This window comes from Melozone crissalis, unplaced genomic scaffold, assembly GCF_028551555.1.
Source record: "Melozone crissalis strain CALT ecotype California unplaced genomic scaffold, PUWL_Pcris_2 ptg000027l_1, whole genome shotgun sequence".
NCBI lineage: Eukaryota > Metazoa > Chordata > Aves > Passeriformes > Passerellidae > Melozone > Melozone crissalis.
This window is the reverse complement of record NW_026535805.1, coordinates 18,799,871-18,812,088: the sequence shown is the minus strand read 5'-3', so window position 1 is coordinate 18,812,088 and position 12,218 is coordinate 18,799,871. Positions and strand designations below refer to the sequence as shown.

The window sequence follows — 12,218 nt, the reverse complement described above, 5'->3', positions numbered from 1 at the left end:
CAATGCAACAGAGCTCACACTTCTTGATTTGCATCCATCATTTGAAAAGAGGCTTTCCTTCAGTATTCAACAGCAAGACAATTATCCACAATGAACAAAAGAGATTGTTAAAGAAATGTGCTGCCAATAAATGACATCATCCAGTGAATTTAAACCACTCCTCTAAAAATTCTGGCATTCTGCAACATGAAAATAAACCTTAAGTAGAAGGAAAAGCAAAGCTTGCCACCTACTGCCCAATGACATAATAGTATGTACTAATATTATCTCCTTTTCACAAAATCTCTTTTCTTGACAAAGAACATAGAGAACTGTATCTTCAGTTTCTTTAATGAAACAAAAAATACAAAAGCAGCACGTGGAATATCCAAAAGCAGTCTTTTCTATAAAACCACTTAAAAAATCCCTGACTAGACTGAAACATAATTTCTAACAGGATCCAAGCTGACAAAGAATTCCTGTTAATATCCTCCAGTGGTGCTAGAGGCTTTAATAAAGTCTGTTCCCCAGCTGCATGGTAAGTTTTAAAGACAGTACTTTAAACTTAAAAAAAAAATACAATAGATAAAGTCTATCAGAAAAGATATATTTCTGTACACATCTGGAGGAGATATTTTCAAATCTATAGACTACACTAGTAAAAAACAGGGCTGTAGCAAACATTGGCTTATTGCAGATACTTTATTTGTTCTACAAACTTCATGTCTCAGCATCAGAAATGATGTTTTGTTATGTTTTCAAGTACAGAGAAATTCTCTTCAGTAACTACAATGCTTTGTTGAGCTATTACTCCAAAGGTATTAATTTTCCTAGTATATCACATAGAAAAAGTAATTTCTGAGCAACAACAGGTTCTCTGCTTAGTGGAGGAAGTTGCTTAACTCAGCGTCAAGTAGTCATAATTCAGCTGCCTCCAAAACTTCTGGGCACACCTGCAGACTTATCTTCAGAAACAACACTGTGCTGCACACTGAAAGTAGCCAACAGTTCACATTCTGGCTGTCCAGGACAGCTCTCAGGGCTAATTCAGGGAAAGTGAGATTAATGGGAAACAAACAAGGATCTACTGCCGAGACCCCCTAATAGACCGCTGGCTGGTTACAGAGTCTCAACGTGTACTTGAACAATAACACCAGGAGAAGAGCCACTTGCTCCATCTGCCTAGTGCTCTTCACCAGTTACACAAAAAAGAAATACCAGTCTCAACAGGTACTGATGAACAGTAACCCCTAAACTTCAGCACAACACAACATGGGCAATAAACTCCTTAGAAGCGGTTAGATTAGCAACTGATTACACTTTGTATAAAACAGTAATTTTGGATTCCTGGGCAGAATTGATTGAAGTACATGGCACAGGTACGCTTTATGGAGCTTGGGTAAAGTAGAAACTGCTTCACAGTGAAGTACCTGGACTAGCACTGAAGAAAGTAAGTTCACTGGAGATGAAATACATGTCTCTCAGGGTTCCTAAGTCATGAGCAGAGCAGACTATTCGTAACAATGAAATCAATGAGGCATTTGTAATTAATCAGACAGACTGATTAGGACACTGTCTGATACATGTGCCTGAAGATACATCTGCCTTTGTCCAAGGCCAGTCTCCATCATCTTAATGAAGATTGTTAATCCATTTGGTGAGCATTTTGCCAGTGTAGCAGATAAGACTAAGTAAAATCCCTGAAGAGGGCTTCTTTGTGTCTTTGTTATTTCTTTAATAAGGTCATTGACAACTGAGTCTCAATAGTGACTGGAAGTTAAAACAATACCAAAAATTATATTGATACACAAGATCTATAAATCAGCTAATAGGAGCAGCTAATAATTGGAAGGGCTAATAATTTAAAGGGCTTTAGATAAAATATTCAGCAAGATTTATGACACAAAGACTGAAGATATCTACAAACATTTTCAAGTTCAAAATACCTGAAACAGAGGAAAATGTCTCTGGTTCAGTGATCATTTGATCATTATTCTCACATTGTTTTTCTTCCTTTGCAAGTTAAAGGTACAGATGTGTATTCACAGGAGACAGTTTTCCAAATCAAGCTACTGAACTCTATTCACAGTTCTAAAGAAGGGAATGAAAAACCACATGAAAACTATTCCCATTTGCAGCAGGGAAAACGGCTATTTGCAGCATTGATTTTATTTGAGCCACACCCCATAATCATTGCTGTAGCACAGTAGCTTGCTTAGAGTAACCTGAATGGGTTACTTTTATCTGTTTGGCTAAAAAAGTCTCAGTTAGGTGTAAAATTGTTGCATAATTGTTTTACCATCAAACACACTTGCTAACAGAGAGACCTTATTAACACAAAAGGTACCAAATGCCACAATGTTGTGAATGACACAACAGCAATATATCAAATCAAACTTTAACAATACAAATATATTTTTGTGAAACTGAAAACACACTGTCATGCTCTCCAAGAAAAGCTGTGCTCCTTCAGTCTCACCAAGCCCCTGGAAAGAAGTTCTTCTGATAGTTTCCCAACATCTCCTGACATAATTGTTTGATGATAAATAGTTTAAGTTCCAATAGTTACAAAAAAAAAAAAAAAAAAAAAAAAAAAAAAAAAAAAGCAAAACAAACCAAAAAGCCAAACCACAACCAGAAAAAGCCACTTGGGAAGAAAACAGCCCATACTGAACATAGTAACAAGTAACATTAAGAGCTCCTCATTAAAGCCCTCTTCACCTATGCATTCAAACACTGAATGGTCAGGCACATATGTTTTTAAATTAGAAAAAAAAATTAAAAATGCTATGGCTTGAAATGGTGGCTTGCTGTCTGCCTTTCAACTGAGCTGACAGCACCAGTGCAGCTTAGAGGCAATTTTTTTTCCTGAAAAGCAGTGCCTTGAAAGTGAGACAATGATCTCCACACACAAGGAATTTGCCTAAATCACTGTCTCTTTTTGCTGTATTGACATAGAGGAGCATAAACATATTCCAGCAGCATTCCAAAAAACCCCAAGATTTAATGACAAGTTAATTAAAAGTTAACTTTACTTCATGGAGTGTGTTCAAGTTGCTGGGATTGTGAGAGGGAAGTGTACACTGATATTCTCAAAAGGAATGTGCCTTACAGGATAACATGGACAACTGATCTGCATAAACTCTTTACAAGTCTTACAAACTTTACAAACTCTCTACAAACGCTTTACAATTTGGAAGAACATAAATAAGTTGATGGCTAATAGGGTACAATGTGCTTCCCTGCAGCAAGTATCTTTTGAAAACACTGTGCAAAAGGCATCTCAGAATCCACCCCAAAGAGCACAATGTAGAAGTTACTTTCCTGATTCTCCCTGGAGCCACCTTGTGCTAGCAATCCTAAGACAAGCACAGCATGAGTTCATTACATGTTAGAAGTCTATACTGAAGGGATGCAGACGTCAGCATAACCTGCAGACAGAACACCAGTTTTTCATCTCCCTGACACAAAGCAGTGAGCTCAAGAACTGCTGGGAAAATCTCACCTCTGACCACTACAGCTAAATTTTCAGTCTGTGAACAGTAACACACGGTGTCAATACAAGCTCAAACAGCTCTGCCACTGGGCTCTAGGAGGGCAGAACCAGAAGCCCACGACTTATTGACCAAAGCTCTGAAGCACCAGGGGGCAATCCATGGTTGTATCTCTGTGCAAGATTCGGCACAAAAATGGCTGGAAAGCAGCCCTACAAAAAGTAGGGTGGTGGATGAGTTGAACAGGTGTCAGCAGCATATCCTCACATGAATAGTGCCAATCTCATACTGGGCAGCAGCACAGTCACACAGGTCAAGGGAGTGATTACTGCCTCCATCATGCACTCGTGAAACAACATCTCAAATACTGTGACCAGTTTTGGACTCCCCAAATCAAGACAGCAGCACAGTGGAGCAAGGCCAGCAGAGGGCCACCAAGACTGTCAGAGAATGGACTCACAACATAAGAGGAGAAAGATTTCTCATTTCTTAAAAAAAAAGAATAGCCCAAGGGGATGATACTGAGATCTACAACTGCCTCTTGAGAATCTGCAGAGGAGGCTGAGCAAAGGGTGCATCCAATTGCTTCATACTTCCAAACTAAGTTTTATCTCTGCTGTTCTTAAAAAAGGTTTCCTTAAAAAAAGTCAGTCAAGGTCTTTTTGGACAGAAGTTCAATATGATCAAGAGCTTCCATAAATTATTTTCAAATGGACTCCACACTTAAGCTCAAGTGGAGGGCTCTTGTAAATAAAGAGTTTTTCTTGCTCTGTACATCTTTAGTACAAAACTATCATAATAATGGTGGAAAAGGATGTCTTCCAGATCCTACTGCCACACTAGCTTCAAAAAGCCTGTTATAATCTTTTTTAGATCATCACCTGATACATCATCATATTAACCAATCTTCAGAACCAGAAGTTCTAAAAAATAAACTACATGCAGTCAAAGATACAAAAAAACAACTGGTTTGCAAGAGAAGAAATAGCCAAAAGAGCAGTCTCTTATACTTGACTGTGATCCTCAGACTATAGGAGTTTGCACAATTGAAAGTCAATAATCTCTACAGATTTGAAATATATATGTAAACATTTAACTTACAATTATATATTATACCAAGTAGGTATTCAGTTTTCCATTATGACTGTCCTATGTTGTTGATTTCAGCAGGGTCACAACAGTTTGTCCAGTTTTTCTTTCAGGCATGCTTTTTCCAATCTAAATTCACACTGATATTCCATCAACTAGTTAAAATTGGGAAAAAATAGTTTAAACTGAAAAAAATACTACATCTTGAAACAGAAGTCAAAAAACAGCTTTACGACATCAGCTGATAGGCTGACTAAAATTAGCAGGCAATACATCTGCCTGTCACAGCATGGGACTAGAGCCAGTGACCCAGGAGCACAGGTTTGGAAGGGACCCCTCAGCAGAGATTTCTGGGCACATAAGGCACACCAGTAAGTCCAAATCTGTCACCTGGAGTGTGCGTGCTCACCACTCCTTTGATGAGCTTTGTTTTGTCCGACATTAAAGCAGATTTTCACATGTCGTCACCGCCTCCCTCCAAAGGAGGCTGAAGGAGCAATGCTGTGACACCTCAGTGTGCTACTGAGCTCCAGTTGGTTGATTCTGTACTCTTTCTGGTGATCATTTCCAAAACTGTACTAGAAAGATCCCTTCATAAAAAAAGTTCTGCTCACACAGATGGGAAATGCACAAAATCAAGTTGTTGGAGCTATCCTGCTGCCAACAAGTGAGAACACGAGATGTGAAAGGAACACCCAGAGTTACTGGAGAGCTATCACAGGAATTCAGGCCCACAAAGCATGCCTGTTACTGAGATCAGAATTCCCTACAGGTTCCAATAAGAAGCAGATTTTTGTTTCTGAAACACCACTTGTTTTCAATTACAGCCATCTATACCTTCTGCTAACATTTTTCTGAGGCAAGACCTTGTACCTGACAGTATATCCATCTTCAGAGCACAGCTATGACAGACGTGCTGAACCCAGGATATTCCAGGAAATTAATCTCTCTCCAGCTCTCCTTCTGTTCAGCACCTTATTCTTCAAAAAAAGATATCTGGAAAGAAATAAATGAATTCCCTGCTTTCCTAAATATCATTGCCACCGTAATCCTAAGAAAGCATACAGGAACACATCTTGATGTGTTGGAAAAGTTGCATTGCTATATAAAACAGAAAAAAATTGTCAGAGAATGGCAAAACAGAAGCTCTGTAGAGACAACCTGGAATACCTAAATTAGCTCCTCTAGGAGCTAATTTAGGTATTCCAGGTTGGGTTCTGCCCTGGCTCTCACCAGTCCAGTCCTTGACTGCACAGCAGCAGTGTCCAGATCAGCACACCCACCACACTGACAGTGTGGATGACTCCACTTTCCAGGAGCGGGAACAGGAAAAGCCATTCCAAAAGTTTTTGGGCAGTCTCACACAACACACAAGACCACAACATCTCCAAAAAGGAACTGAAACAGGAACTAGTCTGTCCACCCCTCTCAGTGTTAGAGACCTGACCTCAGAAGGATCTTGCAGCCCTGTAAATTGTCCTAATAGTCATCCATGGGAACTATCACTGGCACTCATTTCATCAGCTGTATCTAAGCATCCACCTTCTGCAGCACTTGATAGAACAGCTTTGGTTTGTGCAGTCCTTTTCCTCTCCAGCTCCGACACCTTCAGCCAAGGTTGTAGGCTGGCATTCTCAGGACTCCAGAGACTCAGTTTCCCATTTTCCCATGCCAATATTAAGCTGACTGAAGGAGACTCAGCTTCATGTGATCTCAAAGAATAACAGTTCTACCTGAATAAGTCTCTCTACAGTTGTAAGAAAATCCTAGGCTGAGAAGGCTCACATGAGCAACAAAGCCCACTGCACATGGGAGCATGCAGAGGCACTCTGGATAGCAGGTAACAGGTGACTGGCTTTGTCAGTCTGAAGTTGCTTCCTCTGCATCTGTGATGATGTCTCATGCAAGCAGGTAAAGAGATTTCAGTGAAGCATAAAATGCTATAGGTATTATCTAGAAATACTTGGAGCATCACAGCCCAACAACTATCATAGTAGCAGAGAAAAATATCAACTTATCTTCTTTTTTTTTTTTTTTTTTTTTTCCACAGAGCCCTTTATCCCTGACATTATCCCAGGAAAGTAAGCCTTTTCTTCACACTGCCACAAACCTTCCAAGTACAGTTTTAGAGTGCTTAAAAGATGACAATTCTTTTTTTCAGGCAAGAACAAATTACATTATTTTATCTTTCTTCCCCCCCTCCTTATTTTTTTAAGTATATTTTACTACCCAATTTCGACAACTGGCCTTTATTGCAACAGAAAGAAAAATTCTTGAGAATATTTTTGTGTAGAGGGAGGGAGAAAAAAGAAAGTATATTCTACGGGAATCTGACAAGGCAGGAATTGTCTGGCCTTTTGTACTGATCTGTTGCACAGCTCTTTATGGGGCCAAGCAGAGACACCAGGTGATGAGTCCAGCTGGTCTGGAGAGGAAGGAACAGGAAAAAAGCCTGATGGTTTTACTGGAAATTTCCCCTTCATATTAGTCACTTCAATAAACCTTACTTCACTGGGAGGAACAGAACTGGACTCGAAGTATGGGGAAATACTAAAACTGGTGGCAATTTCTCTGTTTTTCAAGACTGTGGATGCATTTGTTCCTAAAGCTCTCAGAGTGCTACCTTCTCAAAGAAGACACTGGCTTATGGCTTAGAACTCCAAAGGAATTAATGTAAATTTCTCTTATTACAGAAGACATGTAGGAACCTAGTTGAGCTTGTAGATTGATCCACAGTTAGTACAAAGAATTAGAGTGTTTAGGAGGGGGAAAAAACCTTATAAAGGGGTTATGAGACAACAAATAACACTGGGAGTGTCCAATGATCTCTGCTCTCAAATGTAGCTTTGGAAAGGAAGTGGCACTTTGTTGTCAGGAGCCTATGATGACTCAGGTGCAGAACTCTATAATCACACACCACCCTTCCACATTCATTTTTACAGTTTTGAGAATGGAAAACACAGGAAAACACAATTTATTTCCTAGTCCTTGATTATCTTGCTCTGTAGACTAGAAGCAAGACACCTTCCCTAAAAGCAAAAGCAATCTCTCCAAAAGCAACACCTCTTACAGGACAGAAACACCTTTTGTCACTGTCTTCACCTGAAAGTGGAAGGACAGCAGCAGTTTTAGGTGAAAACACCTAAAACTGCTCACATTCCACTTGATTACCACCCTCCTGTGACCCTTCCTCCCCCCATATCAAATGGGGTCTTGAAATAAATTAAGGTTGCACACATCAATAAAAACAACAGTACAATTAGAGAAATTTCAGACTCACATTAAGTACTTAAAGCTCAGAGAAATAATATCAAAGGCTGGCTAAGTCACCAGCTACTAAAGAGGCAGAGAAAAAATTGTCTAACAAGATGGGGGTTTCCTCGCTGTTTATGGCAGTCAGATACAATCCTGAACCTCAAACACAAGCAAGTAGAAATATTCATTGTAGCACAGACACACACACTTCTAATTAAAAGAGAAAACATAATGCAAATAGAAGAAACCCAAACAGAAGCACCAAATCTTACTCTCCTCAGTTACACAATGTGTCAGAACTCCATGTCAGACTTTGTTCTAGGATAAACTCAAAAGGTCATGGGTGTAAATTAGGAATAATTCCTCCAAAACTAGTGCAGCAGTATCATTCTAAGGAAAACAGAAGCTGACTGATATCATGGGACCGATATCTTATTCTCTTCAGGTAAGGAAATCTGGCTCATAAGTAATAACAGTCTAAGCATCCACTGAAATCTTACAGTTAAAACAAGAAGCTGTTTCAAAAAATCTGTGACAGTTTCCAAGTATGATTTTTTGAAAACATTTGCAAGGAACAACGCTGTATAAATCTGACATACTGAACTTCTTTGAGAACAAAGAAAACACTTACTGTGGTTGCATTTGCTGAGTTAATCCAACAGGAGGCTTCTGCTTGATTGTGAATGCCATCTGAGCCATGGGGCCAGCCTTGGGTGGGACCTGCACCTTCTGGGAGAAGGTTTGCTGGGCAGCCTGCTGGGGTATGGGCCACGGGGGAACAGCGGGGCTCCGGCCTGCAGGGGAAGATGTGTCTTGCACGCCTGTATCCTCGCAGGAGCTCCCTTTTGTTCCTGGTTTGCACACACAAAGCTGGGGTCGCAGGCACATCCCTCCATTTTGGCACGGTGGTGCACAGTTCGCTGAGGAAAGACATTTTAAAAAGTACCTGTGAAACAAAGCAGGAAGGAAAATGCAAACCCTCCCCACAATAAAAAAAGGCATTAATTGTTAATGTGAACTGGAGTAGGAGAGAGCAACATTGCTAAGCTCCACAAAATGCAATATGCAAGTTGGTACAGCTTTTACTGATTTCTAGCACAGCAGACACGCACAGCATTTTAACAACTTCAAAGAGTAAAATGCTGGATCTAAAAACTAGGAAATGCACTACTTAAATCATGAAATACAGCATTATTTCAAATGTTCCTCCTTTCTGCTCAGCACCCCTCCTCCTCATACTTTAAAAATCCAAACTGCATCTGATGAAACAATACCACACAGGTACAGAATTCTACTACTGATCCAGGCTGGGATTCATTTTACCACTATTTTAAAATCAGATGCTGCATAGGTATCTAGAATGAATCCCTACAGCCACATTATAGATCACCAAAACATGGCAGAGAGATGTGAAGCAATTCAACCCCTCCCCCTCTAAAACCCAAACGACATTCCCTGCAGTAACCCACCCCACTGTAAGAACACAGGAGATGGGAGCTGCTGCCACCAAGACTTTGCTACACCTAGGAAGAAACAGACAGGTGCTTGTGATTATCCCAGACCAGCTTCTATAGGTTCTTTGTGCCATCAGTGAAAAGGGATCAGATTTTTTAAAACACACTTGGCCTTCAGAGAGGATTCATTACACTGCCTTGCCTTGCTCTACCTAGTGACTACAGAGGGAGTCTGAATAACCAGCCTAGACTCCACACCCAGCTTGTACACCCAGATAATGCAGTACCAACTCCACTCTGAATGAACAAGAAACTTGGAGGAGCAGCAAATCCCATCCAAAAAATGGAAGGAGGGAGGAAGAAAAGCAAAAGCAACTGCTGACTATAAATATACATAATACTGCAAAGGCATGTCTACCTTGAGGATTTATTTTGGATACTGAAATTTGCATCACATAAAGATGGCAAAACAAATTAATTATCTTATCTAAAGGACACAACTTAATATTAAAGCAAAAAAAAATTTCATTATTCACATTAAAGATAGTATACAATGAAGCATGTATAACAAAAAAACATGGCTGAGCTACTTTGTTCCTACAAACTAAGCAAATTTTTAATATTTTTAATGACCTTTTAACATCAACAAAAGTACATGCCAGGTGATAATTTTTTTACTAGAATAGCTAAGATAATATCTTGAACTATAACACGGGATTCTGCACCATATTCAGATACATCCAACTGAACAAAAATCAGTCCACAACGCTGGCCCAAACAGAGTACTTGACACTTCAATCAAGTTCTAATGTTCTAATACATTCTTCTATATGTAAAAATAAATTAAGTGCACAAGAATATATATGAATTAACTCATTAGAATAGGACTGTGTTAGTTTGGAGGCCTATTTTACCCACAGGCAAATGTATCATATATACCAACTGCACACAGCACCAGAATTGCCCTGCAACTTAAACCTGAGTTTTGCATGAGGTTTTTTCACTTACACTTTTCCCCTCCATGTGAAAGTTCTCTTCTTTCTCATATATTTAGCTAGGCTACTTAACTGCATATTATACACCTCCTTGGCAACACAAAAGTATCATTTGCTCACCTCTACTGGTTTATTTTTGAGACTCTGTCTCATCTTTACTGGAAGACTGAAGACCATTTTCACTGAAAACTTGAGAGGAGATTTGCAACAAGCATATGCTGTAATAGATAAGCCAAGTCTTCCCTGTGCCTTATTTTAAAACTTAGATTTTGCTAGAAACAATGAAAATTCAACTATATGCACATGACTGAAATAAATCATATAGTGGAAAATAAATTCAGGAGCCTGAAATTCGAATTAAATTTCACTGGCTTTGGAGAGACTCTTAAGACCAGAAGAGTGACCCCATCACCTGGGTCATCAGTGCGAAATGTGCAAAAATCACAGTAAAGAATTTGGGCCCAGTTGAGAGTGCTTTAGAAAAAATTCTTTTTAAAAAGCAGTACTTTCAAAAGTCCCATTTTTACATTAAGAAAGCATTCATATATTTGTGGAGATTTATGGACATGTGCCTATATTAACCTCTAAGTTTCTCAAGAAAATATTTAAAAACCAATGACTCAACACAGAAGTAAGCTAAGAAGACCACACCAAAAGTCAGTACGAAAAAATACTCAATCTGCTAGGACACTGATTATGGCATATCTCCTCCCAAAAGTGAAGTAACACTGTATACATACACAAAAGACAACCCTGGAAAGACTGCAACTCCTTTTCCTGTAGTTAAGAACCAAATTTGTACTTCAGAAGCCTACAAAACCTTGAGTTTCTACTGATTAAGGTGAAGGCTGCAGTGAATTTAAAACTATAAAGCTAAAAACAGAACCTGTTTTGAAATTACCTCATCTTTTTTGCCCACACAGACTTGAACGCTGTTACTTCACTGATAGTAAAGTAAACCCTGAAACACATTACACGTACACGAAGCAAATGTTCTGCAGGACAAACTGCATTACTCTAACTGGCCTTTAACGAAAGAACCATCAGGAGATCCAGCAACTATGTTGTAAGACCAGTGACAACAGGTTGAAAACCCCACCCATTAAATCTTCACAGCAATGAACCTTTTGACTGAGGTCCTTCATTAATGTTGCATAATAGAAGATCACAAAACTGGATAAAAGATCACATTTTAGGAAAGAATTAAAATGAACATTTTAATTGACATAATACAGCAGTTTAGTTTCTAAAATGTTCAAGACAGCTGTAGTGTGCCAAATGAATGACCTAATTATTTTGCTTGAAGACAACAATAATGGCCCATAAAACTGAAAACACCAGAATTTTCCACAAAGCTAAGGTTCCAAAACCTGCAGCGTGGAAGTATTAAGTTCAAAACTGAAAAGCAGGCCAATATACTGCTGTTAAAGGCAATTGACTTCATCCTATTCAATTCAGGGAGGTCATGACCGGAAATTCAAAATGGAGCTTGGCAAAGATGCAAATAATGAGACTAAGCTTAGTGGGTCAGATTAAAGATCCATTTAAGTGGAGTATTCTCCCTCCATTACTAAGGTGGGTGCTTAAGGACAGGGTGAGACACAATAAAAATTTATACCACTACAGCTTTTATGAATTAGAGGCTCAGCAACTTCCTGAGCAAGAGTGCTGGTTTTTTGCTTAATAAGTCTCCACAGATTTTTCTGTCAGAGGTTGACAGATCTGCTCTTTGAGCTACTTCGCTGCAACATCCAAAACTTGCTGTGCCATGGAAGTTGGCCACATTGAAAGGCCAGGCATAGACAACATAGCCAACCTTCCCTCACTTTCCAGAAGTATGCTTTGTGGTGAGGTTGACCTGGGCTGGATGCCAGGTGTCCACTGAGCTGCTCTATCAGTCCCCAGCTACACAGGGGAAAGAAAATAAGATCAAAAACAACTCATAGGTTGAG

General features: G+C 39.3%; 1 protein-coding gene across 1 annotated transcript in view; it reads right to left on the bottom strand.

The window, feature by feature from the left end:
• The window catches only part of LTBP1 (latent transforming growth factor beta binding protein 1), a 187,314-nt gene that overhangs the window by 163,423 nt on the left and 11,673 nt on the right, over nt 1-12,218 (bottom strand). Inside the window, exon 3 of the mRNA XM_054279239.1 lies at nt 8,449-8,737. Within this exon, the coding sequence (XP_054135214.1) occupies nt 8,449-8,737 (289 nt within the window). The remainder of the gene's footprint in view (nt 1-8,448; nt 8,738-12,218) is intronic.